This window comes from Solanum lycopersicum, chromosome 8 (assembly GCF_036512215.1).
Source record: "Solanum lycopersicum chromosome 8, SLM_r2.1".
Classification (NCBI taxonomy): Eukaryota; Viridiplantae; Streptophyta; class Magnoliopsida; order Solanales; family Solanaceae; genus Solanum; species Solanum lycopersicum.
The window spans coordinates 52,081,836-52,101,114 of record NC_090807.1 but is presented as its reverse complement, the minus strand read 5'-3'; the positions used below and the strand labels follow the sequence as shown (position 1 = coordinate 52,101,114).

Genomic DNA, 19,279 nt, shown 5'->3' with positions numbered 1-19,279 from the left:
CACATCAAACTACAAAGTAACATCAACTCTGCAACCTGAAAGGTGCAACTAGTGATGCTACTCAATGGACACAAGCTCCTTGGGCATCTCACTGGTGTTAAATATGCTCCCCCAACCACTATCATAAAAACTTATATGTACCATCTAAAATCCTGAATAAAGATGTGATTTTGCCAAGACCAATATATTCAACAGACAATGATGGCATCAATTGACCCCATCATTGCTCCCACTGTTGTAACTGCTTTCTCGACAAAAATAGCAAGGAATATTCTTTATACAACTTATGCCAATAGGAGTCACATTCACATTTTCAGCTAACGAGATCAATTATAAAACTTGAAGAAGGCCTCCAAGACAGTTTCTACTTACTTACAACAGATCAGAACTGTTGTTGATGCTTTCAAAGTAGCAGGCTCTCCTGTGGCTGATGATGAATTAGAAATCAAGATCTTGAGTGGCCAAGGTCATGAGTACCTGAAATCACTGCCACGATAAGAGTGTGTGACATATCTCTAAGCTTTGAGAAGGTATTCCAGAAACTCGTGGACCATGAACTTTTTCTTAAACATCATAATGTTGACAAATCATCATCCATCATCATGACTGCAATTGCACAAAGGACCAACTTTCAGCCTCAACATCAGAGTAATCATCGCTCTCCCAATAAAACTTTGGAACTAAAAGCTCCACGAAAGGCATACCCTAACACTCAACAAAATGAGAGACAACCCAAGCAAGAGATGAAGTGTCAACTTTGTCAAAAGATCGGTCACACGACTGATGTGTATTGCTCAAAATCGCACAATCACTTTGAAGATAAGGTCAATTTTGTGTCGTATCATCATCCAGCTATAAATCATTGGATACTTGATTTTGGAGCAACTTTTCATGTCACAACAGATTCATATAATCTTGAAGAATATGAGGAAGTGTAATGAGTGATGGTAAAACTATTCCATTACTCACAGTAGTTTAACACAAATTAAGACTTCTAACTCTAATTTCATGCTCTTTAATACTCTTTGTACTCCAGCTATAAAAAAGAACCTTATTTCTGTTGCTGAGTTTTGCACTGGAAATCTAAGTTTAACTGAATTTTTTTCACATTCTTTTCTTGTGAAGGATCTTAAAACTCGAAGAATGCCGATACAAGTCTGAAATAAACATGAACTCTATGAGTGGCCCCAGAACGATCATATTTCACATTTCGCCAACTTCACCTCCACCAAAGCCTCCTGTCAAATGTAAAACCATTTCTTGGGTCATACTCATCTGAAAATTCTAGACTTAGTACCTAATAAATTTCCACTTTCCTTTTCCACTAAAGAAAAGTTTCAATTTTGTAATTCTTGCTCATTAAATTAAGCTCATTGTTTTCCATCTCAACGACTCACTTTAAATAGTAATACACCACATCAAGCTTTGTTTAGTGATTTATGGGGTCCATCGCCCATTTGATCCATTGATAAAAAATTGTGTTACTGCATTTTTATTGATCATTACACCAAATATACTTTGTTGTATACAATTTAAAACAAAGTGAAGTCACTTCAATTTTTGCGCAATTTCATTCTTTGGTGAAAAGTTTTTTTGAAACACAAAATTGTCTCACTTCATACTGATGGAGGGGGTGAATACATAGGTCTTAAATACTACCTATAATGCAATGACATTTAGTATTTAATTTCCCCATCCTAAACACCCAGCGAGTTGGCATCGCTGAACAACATGTCACATTGTCGAAACAACTCAACTTTTCTCAATGAAGCCTCACTACTATCTGAATTATGGTCCTTTGCCTGTCACTATGGTGTCTATCTTATAATACACCTGCTCTGAATAATTATTCTCCATATAAAATTTGTTAGGCGAACCTCCAAAATACTTTTCACTAAATTTTTTGACTGTCATTTTTATCCATGACTGAAATCATATACACAAAATAAATTTAAGCCTAAATTTACATCGTGTGTCTACTTAGGAGTTTCTATTGTTTCTCACGCATACCTCTGTTTTGATCTAGTGCACTCAAAAATATTTGTTAGTCGTGAGGTTTAATTGTGTGAAGATATCTTTTCTTTTACTCAAATGTTCTCATGCTTGAAAAATAAATTTTCACGTTAAAATGGGAAATCATAGAGTCCCAAGTCTGACAGGGAACTCATCGAGAAGTTCAATACAACTTGGACTCCGATCTCGTTCCAACTCTTTCGCCCCTGTTCCTATCCCTCGAACAGTTCCCTCTCTTTCAAATACTCTAGAGTCTATAACTTAAAGGCAATTACCAACAATCTCCGCTTCATCAGGTATAATTTCTATCGCTTCTCAATATCCTTCACTATTTAATAATGCCGCCCGCAATGCCTCTCCCCCATTACCCGATTCTAGTCGTCCCCTACGAAACTTTTAAGGAAACCGTTAAGCATACTGAATGGAAGAATGTCATGAATTTGAAATACGAAGCCTTAATAAGAAACCAAACTTGGGAATAGTACCTTGAAACCCGATAAACAATGTTGTTTGATTGTAAGTGTTTATTTCACATTGAAAGGAGATGGTTCTATTGATAGGTTCAAGGCGTGATTAGTAGCAAAAGATTTCACACAATGTCCACAATTGTACTCTCATGAAACTTTCAGTCTGGTTGTCAAATCAATCACTATCAGATTGTTCTTTCCATTGCAATTCAAAAAATTGGAAGTTCACCAGCCTAACGTGACCAATGTTTTTTTGCAAGGTAACTGACATGAGCAAGTATTAATGGCGCAACCGAAAGGCTATGCTAATTCTGATTTTTCCAATCATGTATGTCGTCTCAAAAAGGTCATTTATGACCTAAAACAAGCTCTACATGCCTGGTATGATGCTTTCAAATCTTACTTGATTAAAATGAGTTTGTTAAGTCTGAATCGGATGTTTCTCATTTTATTTTCACATATAAAGCTGTCACAATGTATATTCTTGTGTATGTTGATGATATCATCATTTCTGGGAATTACCCAACCCTTGTTGCACATGTAATCAACTCTCTAGCTGACAGGTTCATCCTAAAGAACCTTGGTGAACTCAACATTTTTTTTAGGATCGAAGTCAAACATGTTTCAAATGGGATTGTCTTATCACAGTTAGATACATATTTGAGCTTCTCTAGGATGTGGATATGACCGATTATAAAGGAATTACGACACCCATGTGATCAAGTTTACCACCCAAAGCAGACGATGGTTCAACTCCTACAGATGCAACCTCATATCGACACATTCTTGGTAAGTTGCAATGCTTATCATTCATGCATCCTGAATTAGCTCAATTTATGCAATCCTCGAGTCCTGATCATGGGAAAGCAATAAAAAGGATTCTTTGATATCTCAAGGCATCGGCAACATCGTGTCTGCGAATCTCTCGTCACTCTAATAGTAATATATATATATATATATATATATACACACACTCCACATCTGGTTACAAACTCTTTTTGGAACCAAATCTTATTTGTTGGTCCTCTAAGAAGCAAACAATGAGTTGCTCGATCTTCTACTGAAGCAGAATACAAATTGGCAGCCAATGCACTTTCTGAACTTACTTGGGTCCATAACCTGTTGGATAAGTTGCGATATCAAATGTTGCAAACGCTAAACATTTTTTGTGATAACATTGGCGTTTTATATCTTAGCAAAAATTCAGTCTTCCACAGTAAGATGAAACACATTGCAGAAGACTTTCATTACCTCCACAACAGTGTGAACTAAGGTAGAGTGATAGTCAAATATCTTCCTGCCGTGGATCAAATTGCAGACACTCTCACAAAGCCGCTGCCCAGGCCTGCTTTCCTTCGGTGTTTACCCAAGATAGGTGTTGTTGCACCAAACCTAACTTGAGGGGTTGTGTTGAGATACTTGCAGTAGTCTGTTGTCAATACTTATCAGGTTGTTAGAGAAGATTTAGTCCAAATCATTTGATTCAATCTTTTCCACAAGATAAGATTAAGTTGTTAAAGTAGTTCCTTAAATTTAGTCAAGTTAGTGACATATTAGGTTGTTACATTAGCTCCCTAGAATTAGTCAATTTAGTTATGTTTTACTTGTATTTAAGTTGATGTTATGATTGAATAAGATTATTCAAGTTTGCTTTGATTCTCAGTCTCTTTATGTGAACGACCGGCGGTAGATGAGAATTGAAAAAATTTAACTTGTTAATGACTATTGATTAAGGAGTTTAAATTTAAGATAATTATTTAATTATATTTAAGGGATTTGTGTATTTTATAAAATAATTTAAATATATGATATAAATATTAAAAGTAGTAATATGTGATTATTTTAATGACACCATGTTGTTAGGTAGTTTTTCTAATTTTATTTGATGGAATTTTGGGGTTGAGGAAAGAGAAATTGAAATTGAAATTGAAATTGAAATGAGACTTGGATTCCTCTTCTTATCTTCTTCTTCGCCAGTAGTTGGATCCTCCATTTCTCGGTCCATCGCACGGCCTGCACCCTCACTCCTGCTCCATCATCCCTTTCACTTCATCCCAAATCGTACAACCACTAACAGCAACCCATTCCAATTTTCACCACGTTCAACTCTCACTGCATCAGCTTCTTCCATGGCTTCCACTTTCAAGCCCGAACAAGCTAGGGTTCCTCCTGCTCTCCAATTGCCCTCTCCTCCTATCACTAAGGTATCCCTTTCCTTGTGTCTACATATTCCATTTATTTGATTTAGAATTTACAGGTGAAGTTGAGTTGTGGACCAGTGTAGAAATAGTCAAAAACTATGATACTTATTGTGGAACTCAAACTAGTTCCGAAATGAGACTAAGTTGATCTGATTTTTTCTTTGAATTATGTTTAATCTGTTTCTGATTTGTGAACTTGATGTTGAATGGTCAGTTTAAGATTGGCCTATGCCAATTATCGGTGACGGCAGATAAGGAAAGGAATATTGCTCATGCGCGAGCAGCAATTGAGGAGGCTGCTGAGAAGGGGGCTAAGCTTGTTGTTTTGCCTGTGAGTTCAGATATAGATTCTTCATTGGATGCAGCTGGTTTCTTTTCCTATGCATAGAGATCTAGTTATCCTCTGTTTGATTTGTAGCATTGGACCCGATTGACTACAATTTTTTATGTGCACACATAGAGTTATTAAGCAACTTAAGAGGTCTTAATCTTTTGTTCTATATAGTTATGTAATCAAATGTCTTCTCTGCTAATAATGAGATATCCAATGTAGCTGTGAAATATCTGATTATCCAACCCAAAATTTTAAGATAATGAGTAGAGTATGCAGTGCAATTTTCTTAAACAATTTATACAACCAACACACGACATTGTGTATACTAGGTGATTTATTCCTGTTTGTTTAAGACTTGGGCGGCACATAGTTACCCAGTACTTGTGTTGTGGGAGGTAGCAGGTACCTCTGAAATTAGTCGATGTGCACGCAAGCTGGCAGGTTATAAAGAAAACATCCGACATTATCTATTTTTTTTAACAGTAGCTTATGAGTTCCAGATTTGTTGCCCCTTCAATCTTAAATTAGCCTCTAAATTAGCCGCAAAGGCTGTGAAACCTGTACTTCTTTCATGCCTAAACTTATTTGTAACCTTTATACCAATTCATCAGTGGACAGGAAATGCACGCACTATTGTCACATTTTGTACAAGGGCTGTTACGCATACATGCAGGTTAATTTTGAGTAACCCTTCAGGTCCATTTCTGGGTTGTGGTATGAATTCTGACTAGATCATTTATATATATATTGCCCCTCCCTAGGAGCTCCCATCCTTTTTGCTCCCTTGGAGACTCAAACTTACAACGTAGGGTTGGAATTGAGGGGTTTTATCATCCTAGCAACTCCCTCTTGTTTGACTTAAACTTATAGATTAAGGATATAAACTAGACAGTGAAGCAACAAAGATATGTTCTATTATTTGATTTTACAACCTAAAATAGATCTTTCCACAATAGCTTGGCTATTACCTGCCATTGAAATTTACAACAGTTGACTTAAACTTACTATCGGGTTATGTTTTTCACTAGGAAATATGGAATAGTCCATATTCAAATGATAGCTTCCCAATTTATGCTGAAGACATTGATGCTGGTCCTGATGCATCACCGTCAACTGCCATGCTCTCTGAAGCAGCTCGACTTCTGAAGATTACTATAGTGGGAGGCTCTATACCTGAACACAGTGGGGACAAGCTGTATAATACTTGCTGCGTCTTTGATGCTGACGGAAAGTTGAAAGCTAAGCACAGAAAGGTAAGCGTACACCTCTCTTGCTGTGGTGAGGGCCGGTAGCTCAGCCACTAAGTTCTAGAAGAAGCTAAAAAAGTGATGGTAGTATGCTTGATCAGTTATGTGAACTATAAACTTCAATAGGACAAGGTTATTACTTCTCACAGTGTTCAATAGTTTTTGGATTCGGAGATTAAAAGATGTTGCAGACTGTAGTCAGACATTTATTTCTTGATGTTCAGATCTGTGAGTTGCTTACTTGTTCCAGCTTCTCATAATTTTCCTTTAGAACTACTGCTAAGTGCTAACTTACACTTGATAGATATGAGGGGTCTGTTCCTTGTATTCTTTTTTGCTTTTCTGGATTGGCAATAGCATCTCTGAATTGAGCAGACGATTGTCAGGTTTAAATTAACGAACTTTGAGACAAAAATATAAGAGGACAAACTAAGATTGTTCAAGTATTGCTTATTATCTGCACTTGAGGATTGCCAATAGAACTTATTTTTATTTATCTTTTAAAATCATATCTCCTTCAGATTTTATGAATGATAGTTTAATGGTGGTATTATTAAAAAGGCTGGGAACTAATAATATAGATACTATAGATTTTGGGAGCCAACCTGTAAGCTGTCTGGGGTCGTCCCTTTGTAAGCCGTGTTGATGTTAATTGAAGTATTTCTGCAACTGTTCACAAAGAGTTGCAGCATTGGTGTGAAATAGTGGAAATAAAATGTTGGTCTTTTGCATTGCATGCGGCATCATTGGCATGTGTGCATTGGCTAACTAAATTCAGACACCAAGGAAAAGGAACATATCTAGTAGTTTGTGTGGGAAAATTAAGAAAATGGATACTCTGCAAAATATATGACAGTTAATGTCTTTGCAGATACATCTTTTTGACATTGATATCCCTGGTAAAATAACCTTTAAGGAATCACAGACGCTTACTGCAGGAGAGACTCCAACTGTTGTGGATACAGGTATTCTCTGCTTCTTACTTCCCAAACATACATTGATAATAAATCGACCAAGTTACTGCTAAGGAAGTGTCAAAAAGACTGCTCTGAAAGTTCTTCCATTTAATATAGTTACTTTAACTGAATGCTTGTGTTCCATATTTTGCTAGATTTGAGTTCAGGGGATTTTGCTTCATTGAATAGCTTGAATATCTTCCTTTTCCTTTTTCTACGTTAATTGATGTATCCATCCTGTGCTTTTGAGAAATGATCATAACTATATTTCTGCAGAGGTTGGCCGAATTGGTATAGGGATCTGCTATGACATTCGCTTTCAGGAGTTGGCCATGCTATATGCAGCAAGAGGTGTGTATTTTCCGTTATTTGATTTCTGCAAGTGATAAGACATTTCCAATCACGGTGGAACTATATATTGCTGACTACAGTTTATATATGTCAACATCTTTTAACCTAATAGTTGATGTCAACATAATGTGTTGTGTAATATTTTACGCCATAATGCTAATGAGCAATGACATTGCTTTATAAGCTAGAAAGATTCTGTATGTTTACGACCAATTTCTACCATTGCATCCTTTCTGAATGTATGCATGTGGTCTAGCAGAAAGTGTAGATAATTTGATGATACAATTTTTTTTAAATAGGGTAGGGGGAGGGGAAATGGGAGGGGATTACAATGTGGGGAATCGAACCCTCACCAACAAGGTGGGAGTTTAGGTAGCCAACCAACTGAGCTACTAAGATTCCCCATTTGATGATACAACTCATGTTTCATAATGAAATATGGTCTAGTGTTTTTTAACAAGGTTCAGCGTTGTGCGTACTTTTGAGAAATACAAGCAGAAGCTTCAAAATCATTTATCGAAGGGTGATGTAGAGACTTAAACTAAAACAGTTCGTACATCATCAGGAATGCAAAACTAACTCACAAGACCTTAGTTTTAACTTCTTAAAACTGAAAATTATTCACAATACTCTTCAATTCAACTGCTCAAAAAGAAAAAGAAGAATATCACTCTTTAATGTCAATTAGGTCCAGAAGGCAAAGGTTTTGACAATTATGGCAATATCCTAGGTCTAACTCTCATGCATGAAGTGATAGACTAAATACATGCCATACCTTTGTTCAGTGCAGTATGGTGAGTTTAGGTGTAAAAAGAGCAAAATCACCTATTTCCAGCTAACTGGCAAAGGTCTTGGTTTTGCATAGTTTTATAACCTCAGTACGGCATATCCCACATATGATGGGAAAATATGACCTAGTGCATAATTAGTGCATCAAGGTAAAGATGATCTGGAATGGAGAATAATTTAGGTTAGAGCTAGACAACTTATAGTGTAGCGTAAACCAAAAGTCCAATAGAGAAGAAAATGAACTGAACCAATTGATTACCCCAATTTAATTATGTCATCAGTAGAATGTAAATTGTGGGAAGCCATTGTAGATGAAGGTTTGCCTAGCCTTAGTATTAACATGACAAACCTTGCCAACAATTTTGTTTGGCTTGGCCTTTATCCAAGAAGAATCTTTGAATCATGGTGATTGCACCACCTACTGTGATTTCTAAGATTCTACACTCAACTAAGGATCAACTTCCCATAATTGAAGTTAGAAACAAGAGAGGAAGTTTAGAAAGAAAGCGTTCAATTTCAACACACAATATTTTACAAGAATATGAGAGTTCTGCCCCTCTTCGACTGAGGCCCTTTTTTTAACTTTCATTACATTGCTTGAGTTTAACTGTACCGACACTTTAACTTGTAAAACATGTGAAGTGAAACGCACATCTGGAACAAGACAAAAATCAAAAGACACTACCAAGTGATCACTAAAGATCAATTTCTTCAACCAAGTGACCACTAAGAACCATTAAGGAGCACGTACTTTAACATTGTGGACACTCGGCCCCACCTATTTTGTGCGTAGTTGTGAGAAATTTCAGCAAATAAATTGAAGGACTTGTAAAAGTATATATATTCTCAGTCAATAACTCATTCTCTTTAGGGCTATGATAAGATTCCCTGTATTATTTTTGCAACTGCAATTTATGGACTGTACTTGAGGAGGAAGAAGTGTGAGAGAGCATTAAACCTTGTGCAATTGACAAGGACCAGGCCCAGATGGCTTCAAAATGAACTTCTTTCAGACATTTTGGGCTCGTTAAGGAGGACATTATGGGAATATTGCACAATTTACATGAACACCATGTGTTTACAAAGATCTTTAATGCCAATTTTGGGCCCCTTATCCCAAAGAAAGAAGGAGCAGTAGAGTCGAGAGACGTTAGGCATATTAGCATGATCTCTAGGGCGTACAAGATATTTGCAAAGTTTTAGCAGAAAGAATGAAGAGAGTAATACATTGGTAAACGAATATCAAATAGCTTTTGTAAAAGGGAGACAAATTACGAATGTGTTATGAAGTGAAGATCAGTGTAGCAAAATTATGGAGAGGTGGGGATTCGATATCGGAACAAGGCTACAGTAGTAACTGAATTTTGGAAGAAGTAACTAACGTTAGAAAGGAACGGCTATGATTTAATGGGAAGCAATGGTGAGGATGATGCCACGTAGATTGAAGGTGGTTATATAATAGTGGTTAGAGGAGAGAGAAGCATAACTAACTTTTGGGAAAAGTCATGTTTCTTTCCTTTCTGCTTCTCACGTTTCTTTCCTTTCCGCTTCTCTGTTTCTCTTCTATCTTTTTCTTTCTCTGTACTTCCTTTTGTTCTCATCTTTCTTCTTCATTTTTCATTTATAGCTTTTCTATGGAGGTGATGAAGTTCTTAGTTGATAGTTCATTACGTGTAATTGAGACTTCCGATTATCAATAAAGATGGTTTGGTTTTTGTGATTTTCAATTCAAATTGTAAATTGAATTTGTGATCCTATTAAGGTCATAACAGTTGGTATCAGAGCCTTCAAACCTGTGTGATGGTTGAGGGTACAAGTTGGAAGATTACAGAGGATAAGCTAACAAGGCACGATGAAATGCTAGCTGATCTGATGAATTCACAAAAGGAAGTACGTCATGCTCAAACTAGAATTCAAGGAACATTGGACTTAATTTTGGAGAGATTGGGAGTGTTGGAGAGAGCTCAGGTGGTTCCGAATGTGGGAGCAGGTTTACTACCTATTTCGAATGTGGATAATCGCAACAGAGCTCAGCCAAATGCAGTGACGTTACCTAGGTGGGAGTTACCTTATTTCGCAGGTCAGGAACCGAAGGTGTGGATTCGAAAGTGTGATAGATTTTTTACACAGTACAGAGTGGGCAATGAACAAAGGGTAGAAAAGGCTGCGTTGTATTTGACCGATGCAGCGGAAGTGTGGTATCAGTCAATGGTGTTAAGTGGAGGAATACCGAATTGGATTGAGTTTAAAGAGGTTTTGATAAGTAGGTTTGGAGAAATTGTAGTGAGTGATGTGGTGGAAGAATTTAATAAATTACAACAGATCGGAACTGTGGAAGAGTTTTTAGGACGATTTGAGGATCTAAAAGCTCAAATGCTTATACGAAATCCGGCTTTGAATGAGGCTCACTTCCTATCTAGTTTCGTTGGAGCACTAAAAGAGGAGATTAGATTAGAGGTGAAAATGTTCAAACCGAGGACATTGAAGGAAGCTGTAGAGAAAGCGAGAATGAAGGAAATGGCAATCGAAGCTGGTTGAAGGAGAAACAGAGTAGCAAACCGAGTGTTGCCGACAGCTATGCAAGGAGTAGGAAAAACATTTACTGCAATGGTTAATCGAAATGGACCTTATCGGCTTACTCCTGAGATTTATGAGTTTAGGAAGTCGAATCACTTGTGTTTCCGATGTGGAGAGAAATATGGGCCGGGACATATTTGCAAAGTAAGGCAGTTGAATTATTTGACTGGTTTCATTAAGGGTGATAAAGAAGGTGATCAAGTTTCAGAATTGGATGAAAATGAAAACATTACCATTGAAGGAGTAGTTGAACAAGAGGTACAACAGGCTGTTTGTTTAAATGCACTAACGGGCCATAATATAGGAGAAAATACAATTCTGGTGGGAGGAACTGTAAAGAAGAGACACTTGGCAATACTGATTGATTCGGGAAGCACTCATAGTTTCATCGACAAGCACACATTAGCTGCATCGGGTTACAAGCCTCAGCTTTGTTCGCCTGTACGAGTAACAGTGGCGGATGGCAATTATGTAATGTGTAATTCTCATTGTAGAGGGTTTTCGTGGAAAATGCATGAAAGAATTTTCATGGAAGATTTGCTCATTATTTCTTTGGGAGGCTGTGCTTTGGTGTTGGGAAACGACTGGATGAAGAAACATAATCCAACTAAGTTCGATCATGAGAGAAAGTGTGTGACTATAGGAAGGAAGGCTAATAAGTTGGTGCTGCTAGGAATAGCATGATAAGGTAGTTTGAATATGCTATCTACTGGATCAATGCGAAAAATGTTGAAGAAAGGTCAAGCTATATTTGCTCATATTTTTATGATGAACATGATAAAAACAGTGAGGATGAAGTAATCAAAGAGGGACTGCAGGAAGTGTAAGATAAATATGGGGACATCTTTGCGGAACCAAAGTCTTTGCCACCGAAGAGATTGTTTGATCATGCGATACCCCTCAAACCAGGAGCTGTACCTATCAGTTTGAGACCGTATCGGTATAATTTCCATCAAAAGAATGAGTTGGAGAAGCAAGTAAAAAAGATGTTAAGCAGTGGAATGATACAGGCTAGTCAATCACCTTATTCATCACCGACATTGTTAGTAAAAAAGAAGGATGGTACCTAGTGGTTCTGTGTCGATTATAGAGGGTTAAATGACTTGACCATTAAGGACAAGTATCCAATACCAATTGTTGACGATTTGTTAGATGAACTGCATGGAGCGCCGATATTTTCTAAGGTGGATTTGAGAGCTGGGTATCATCAAATTAGGATGAAGATGGAAGATGTACACAAGACTGCATTTCATACTCACATGGGCCATTATGAGTTTCAAGTAATGCCCTTCGGACTCACTAATGCCCCAACAACATTTCAAGCCTTAATGAACCAGATTTTTCGATCGTTTATCCAGAAGTTTGTCTTAGTATTTTTCGATGATATACTAATCTATAGCAGAAACAATGCAGAAAATTTACAGCATCTGCAAGTGGTGTTTAATATTTTGAGAATGAATTTGTTGTTTGCAAAGAGATCTAAATGTTCTTTTGGTCAAGCTAAAGTGGAGTACTTAGGCCATGTTATTACTAAGGAAGGAGTGACTTGATCCTCATTAGATTCAAGCTATGGTGGATTGGCCTAGACCCAAGACTTTACGGGCTCTAAGGGGGTTCCTTGGTTTAACCGGCTACTATTGAAAGTATGTACAGAATTATGGAACCATCAGCAGGCCACTCACTGATTTGTTAAAGAAAGAAGCCTTCAAGTGGAATAGTGAGGCTGAAAATGCATTTGAAAGTCTTAAGAAAGCTATGACGACTACACCGGTGTTGGCTCTTCATGATTATACTCAAGAATTTGTGGTGGAAACTGATGCGAGCCACGGGTGTATTGGGGTTGTGCTAATGCAACAAGGGAAGCCAATTGCGTTCTTTAGTAAAGTGTTGGCTCTCAAACATCGAGGTAAATCGATTTATGAAAAAGAGTATATGGCTCTACTTAATGCGGTGGACAGGTGGAGACATTATTTACAGTTTAAACACTTTGTTGTCAAGACTGATCATCACAGTTTGAAATACTTGTTAGAACAACAAGTGACTTCGGCTATACAACAGGAAGGTTTAACAAAATTGTTGGGTCTTGATTATGAGGTGCGTTACAAAAAGGGCGCCGAGAATAGAGTGGCTGATGCTCTATCTAGGCGACAAGAAGGATTGCAGGCAGACGAGATTTCGGAGGTAGGATTATTGATGGTTGTGAGTATGATCACGCCCATGTGGATCCAAGAAATTATGCACAGCTATAGTGAGGATTCATTTGTTCAAGAGTTAATGACCTTGTTATCAGTAGACACACACGGGCCTAGTTTGTGGCATAATGTTAATGGTGTTTTAAGGCGTAAAGGCAAGGTTTATGTGGGTTCTCAAGGGCCTTTACGGCAGCAGCTCATTTCCAATTTTCATGATACTCCTTTGGGTGGGCATTCGGGTAGCGAGGTACTTTGAAGAGATTAACTCAATATTTCTATTGGCCTAAAATGAGGACTATGGTGAATGACTATGTGGCTCAGTGTGAGGTATGTCATCGTAACAAAGACGACAATGCAACATATTCGGGTTTACTTCAACCTTTGCCGATTCCGAATCAAGCTTGGAGTCATGTTAGCATGGATTTTATAGAGGGGTTACCAAAGTCTCAAAATAAAAGTGTGATCTTGGTGGTGGTTGATCGTTTTACCAAGTACGCTCATTTTATAGCTATGGCTCATCCCTTTACTGCTGTGACAGTGGCTGAATTGTTTTGGAAGTGAATCCATAGGTTACATGGAACTCCAGAGTGTATTGTAACTGATCGAGACAGTATTTTTGAGTAAATTCTGGCAGGAAATGTTTCGGCTATTAGGTACACAGTTGCATTATAGTTCAGCCTATCATCCTCAGAGTGATGACCAAACTGAGCGAGTCAATCGATGTTTGGAGAACTATCTTCGTTGTATGACGGCTAATCGACCTATTCAATGGAAGAAATGGTTGTCTGCTGCAGAATGGTGGTATAACACCAACTTCCATTCGGGCTTGCAATGCACTCCATTTGAAGCGTTGTATGGATATACTCCGCCTCAACTTCCGATCAGGCCTCTTCTGGAAACAGTAGTACAGGCAGCAGAGGATGTAGTGATGCATCGACAACAGTTTCTTCAGTTATTAAAGGATAATCTCACTACTGCCCAAGCTCGGATGAAATTTTTTGCGTATAAGAGAAGAACTGAGCGTGATTTTGCAGTCGGCTATTGGGTTTATTTGAAACTTCAACCTTATAGGCAGACTTCATTAGCTTTAAGAAGGAATGTAAAACTTAGTTCTAAGTACTACGGTCCATATCTAATACTTGAGAAAGTGGGGTTAGTGGCTTACAAATTAGCTCTACCTATGCAGTCTAAGATTCACCCGGTCTTTCATGTATCGTTGTTAAAAAAGAAGGTGGGCGATCGAGTGGTAGTACAGTCGGAGTTGCCTTATACGAATGATGCAGGGCAGTTCTTGGTGAAACCAGTGGCTATTTTGCAGCGACAAATGGTTAAACGTAACAATGTGGCAGGGGTGCGCGTACTAGTGCAATGGTCTAATCTTCTACCTGAGGATGCTACGTGGGAGGATTATGAATTTTTGCGCGCTAAGTTTCCCGACTTTGACTCTATTCCTTGAGGTCAAGGATTCTTTGATGCGGTGGGGAATGTTATGAAGTGAAGATCAGTGTAGCAAAATTATGGAGAGGTGGGGATTCGATATCGGAACAAGGCTACAGTAGTAACTGAATTTTGGAAGAAGTAACTAACGTTAGAAAGGAACGGCTAGGATTTAATGGGAAGCAATGGTGAGGATGATGCCACTTAGATTGAAGGTGGTTATATAATAGTGGTTAGAGGAGAGAGAAGCATAACTAACTTTTGGGAGTAGTAACGTTTCTTTCCTTTCTGCTTCTCATGTTTCTTTCCTTTCTGCTTCTCTGTTTCTCTTCTATCTTTTTCTTTCTCTGTACTTCCTTTTATTCTCATCCTTCTTCTTCATTTTTCATTTACAGCTTTTCTATGGAGGTTATGAAGTTCTTAGTTGATAGTTCATTACGTGTAATTGAGACTTTCGATTATCATAAAGTTGGTTTGGTTTCTGTGATTTTCAATTCAAATTGTAAATTGAATTTGTGATTCTATTAAGGTCATAACAGGATGCAGCCTTAATAATATAGGGAATCTTATCATACCCACTCCTGATCTTCTGTGGATATCAATCTTAATCCTTGGAGGTTAAGATCAGGTCTTTATGGATGATTTGATGTGGAATGATTCCAGCTTGCTAAAGGACACATCCAAATTACTTGTGGCCTGCACTTGTTCTCTTTGGAGATAAGCCTTCCTGTTTAGAAATATTCTTCACCATCTTTCAAGACTAAACTCGTGTATTTAAATATACTTGAATGGACCATGCCATAAATACAACTAATTGGCTTTTGTAACCGAAAACAATTTTTTTTATGACAAGGAAACCCGCAGCCTCTACCCTTTGATTGCTCTAGGTAAAACCTCCGCTCCTAGAGTTCGACCCAAAAGGCAAGCTCCTTGATTTCGTTGGCAAGGGGTTTCGAACTTGAGACCTCTAACATGGAAGTCTCAAGCTCAAACCATTGGGTCACCCTGAAGGGTTGTAACCAAAAAGTATTATGATTCTTTATTTCCCTGGCATGTCTGCAATGATGAATCCAATACTTTATTTGGATGAAGCCGAAATAATTCTTTAACCATGGACTGAGTTTGTCAATCAAACTCAAAATTTGGACAAAATCAGTTGCTATAAGTCACAAATTACGTTATGAGCCTATACATGTGATTAAATTACCCTTTGGACCTCAAATGCACAAATGAGGAGTCATGTTCTTTATTTTTCTCTGGAAATACAATCTATGTTGCGTTCCATCAGTTCCAAACCACCGGAAAATCTAACTGAAATTTGTGGACAAGTCTAAAATTATCATTCAAACCTGTTGAAACTTCAAATCATGAATCCTCTCTCGTTTATTCAAAAATTTGACTGTGATCAACTCTTACTATTCTTTCGTTTTTATAACCATGATGTTAGGGCATGCCTGCGTGCTCCTCAACTGTCTCCATGTGATACCTGGCACCTCCCGCTAGCAACTGGTGCTAGGTAACTCTATCTACCAAGGTGAGAAGAAATCACCTAGTATTTTGGTTAATGTTGGGTTTCGAACATGAGACTTCATGGTTCTCAACCCACTTCATTGACCACTAGGGCGTCAACTCTTATTCTTTGAAATTGGAAACAATCTTGAAAGAACTATGAAACAATGATTTTAATTGTGTCATCATAATCTGATGCAACATTCGAACACTTTATCATATTTCCGGATGCTCAATTGGAACAGATCGTAGTTTGAGTGCCTAAATGAAACTTGCTTGCAAGTTTAAGGGAACCTTGACAAAGCTACTTGCACACTTATGTGGAATTCTTAGCATACATAATTAATTGTTCCCGTCCTTTTTCATTGAGATTCTTAGCATAAATTGTTTTAGTCCTTTTTTCATTGAGACACTAACTTGTGTTAATTCAGCACTCTGCCTAATAATAGTGGTTGTTTGTCAATAGTTCCTCCAGTGTCATTATCTTTGTCAGCGAAGTCTCTGAACCTTTTTAAAATTGTGATTACCAGGGGCTCACCTGATCTGCTATCCTGGGGCGTTCAACATGACTACTGGACCACTGCACTGGGAGTTACTGCAAAGGGCAAGGTCTGTGCATGTCTTTTTTGGGTGAAGTTGTTTAATTGTTCAACATCTATGTCATTTGACTGAGTAGACAATATATGGTTGCATCGCTATATTAAATTTTGTTTACTTAAAATCATACCTTTGTATTATCATTTACAAGTCCAACTCCCATATTGCCACATGTGACATCACTAATCCGTACCTTTTTCTCATCTGCAGGGCAGTTGATAATCAGGTATAACGGAATGCATATATACTCGCTTTCCTTTGGACCATAAAAGGTTTAAAAGTGAAGGGCCTGAGATGCCTCTCACCTTTTTGGTGCAACACCATGTTATTCTGATGCCTTGAACCATTTTTGCCTTGTAAGCATTATTTTCCAAATAAACTGAGACAGTGAAACCTAACCATATGATGCATGAAGTATCTGAGGAAATGATGGAGAAAGATGAACAAAAATAGATGTTTGTCCAGGGTGTGTAGATTTCCTGTCATTCTCTGTGACTTGGATCGTCTCTTAACTTTTGTTTTGGAAATGAGTTTTAAAACAAATAAAATGGGACAAATGAAGTATAGAGAATAGGGGAAGGATACTACGGTCTACAGCATAGGTATAATCGATGAGTTCACTGGAAGCTCAGTCTAATTGTAATTACAATACCTACCAGTACCATTCATAAGACACAAAATGGTCTTGTTTACGAGTGTCATGTATGGAAGCTTTGAGAAAGCGTATGATCTTTCTTTTGAATATTTTTCATATGTTTTGTGGTAAAAAAATGAATATATATGTTTCAGCTATATGTTGCAACATGTGCACCTGCTCGAGACGTTGATGGTGGATATGTGGCTTGGGGGCATTCCACACTAATTGGACCAGTAAGTGAGCATATTTATGTCCTTGTGATGTGAAATATACGAAAGTAAATTGATTTGAGAAGAAATTGTCTTCTCTATTTACAAAGAGAAGGGGTGCCATTAGTTGTAACGATAACTCTGACTAATTGTGTATGTGTATATATGGCAGTTCGGAGAAGTGCTGGCTACAACTGAACATGACGAGGCAATAATCATCTCGGAGATCGACTATTCGCAAATTGAACTGAGGAGGTGAGATGACATGTACCTACTATGTGTTTCCTTTTTACATTTTTTGTAGTAGAAACTGTTAGGAGATCTTTTCACTAACATATGAATCATTTGACATCTAGGACAAACCTTCCATTAGAGAAGCAAAGACGAGGTGATCTTTACCAGTTGGTAGATGTACAGAGGTCGAGTTCTCAGTAAGGCTAGTTTGTGAAATAAGGCGTCTTATGTTAGTATATAAGTGGAGTTCCCAGAACTGAAGGTCCATTCACCAGAAACTGGGATCAGATCTAGAAAATAAGAGGATTGTCCATTCTTCTGTAGTGGTTGATGTTGAGCCTTCTATTCAATCATCCTTAATTTAGTCACCAAGTTTGGGTTTGCAAATGACAATATAACCTTGTGCAGAAGGTGGATTTAGTAACCTGCTGCAACTGTTCATGTATTATCTATTACTGTGGTGATTGTTCTGTTTTGGTCTGATATCAACATCAATCTCCCTGAAAAGAGCCACATGGTGAGTCATTTTATAAACAGGAAGTTAAGATGAAAAGGAAACTTGTTCCTGAACTTGGAACAGTTAGTAATCTCCAGGAGACGTGTGTATTCAGGAGATGTAATAATGTTATTGTTCTTTAGACATCAGTGACCCTACATTGCTGGAACATTTCATCTTGCTAGAAACTTCAACTTTGATCAAATATTTAGGGATGAGGTCTTCTCCAAGTGGATTAGTTTTTTCTAAAAATATCCATGATCATTTTCAATATTAGTTTTAATTGTCAAAACAAAGATCCTTTTAAGTGAGGGTAGACATCACATACTTGTACACACTTCTCCTTTAGGCATCTCATATACTGATTGCAGTCTCCATCAAAATGTTTTTTTAAAAAAATAAAAAATAAAAATTGGTTTTCTCATTTCACTATTGGCCTGTCTGCCGATGTTAACTATGAGTCCTAACTGAAATAGAAAAAAAAATGTTGATTATAAATGTGTACTTAATATATTTGAAATCTTTAATTAAAATAAAAATAGTCCATTTGTTTTGATGGGAGGGGCAGGGTGATGATAGAGAAAAAGAAGGGGGTGTGGTGTAAGTGCACGTGAAGCAAAGAGTAGAAATATAGACAAAAGAAGAAGAAGAAGAGAGATTAGTGGTGTAAGCTTTTGTCTAGAAAAGAGTTGAATGGTTCCATATTTAGACCATCATTTCTTCCACCTTGGGATCTGTACCACGTCTCTCTCCAATATTAGTAGAGTCTTGCTTTAACTTTTTCCCTTTTCTCTTTTTCTTTTCTAAATCTACTTCCTTTTTTATATTCTAAATAATACTTTCTCCATTTTTAATTATTTATCCATTTCTTTTAGTTATTTTTAGTTAATTATTTATTTTGACATATTAAGAAATAATCAAAAAAATACTTATTATAATTTATTACTTTGAGAAAAATAGTTATTTTTGAAAATTTTGAGTTTTTAATTTATTCATTTTATGATTAATAGTGATAAAATAATAAATTTTCTAT

At 37.2% G+C, this 19,279-nt stretch overlaps 1 protein-coding gene across 1 annotated transcript; it reads left to right on the top strand.

The window, feature by feature from the left end:
- Positions 1 to 4,324: 4,324 nt before the first annotated feature.
- On the top strand, positions 4,325 to 18,415 carry LOC101246455 (omega-amidase, chloroplastic). The gene is made up of 10 exons (XM_004245010.5): positions 4,325 to 4,684; positions 4,896 to 5,012; positions 6,044 to 6,268; positions 7,134 to 7,227; positions 7,495 to 7,569; positions 16,604 to 16,682; positions 16,881 to 16,896; positions 17,460 to 17,540; positions 17,689 to 17,771; positions 17,873 to 18,415. The coding sequence occupies exons 1-10, from the start codon at positions 4,418 to 4,420 to the stop codon at positions 17,949 to 17,951; spliced, it is 1,116 nt and encodes a 371-aa protein (XP_004245058.1). The 5' UTR covers positions 4,325 to 4,417; the 3' UTR covers positions 17,952 to 18,415.
- Positions 18,416 to 19,279: the final 864 nt, after the last annotated feature.

What these genes read in the sequence shown, in the direction of transcription:
- LOC101246455 (XM_004245010.5), top strand. Translation starts at nt 4,418, where the DNA reads ATGAGACTTGGATTCCTCTTCTTATCTTCTTCTTCGCCAGTAGTTGGA. An exon ending in CTAAGCTTGTTGTTTTGCCT is followed by an intron (nt 5,013 to 6,043) that starts GTGAGTTCAGAT and finishes GTTTTTCACTAG; the next exon opens with GAAATATGGAATAGTCCATA. An exon ending in TCCAACTGTTGTGGATACAG is followed by an intron (nt 7,228 to 7,494) that starts GTATTCTCTGCT and finishes ATATTTCTGCAG; the next exon opens with AGGTTGGCCGAATTGGTATA.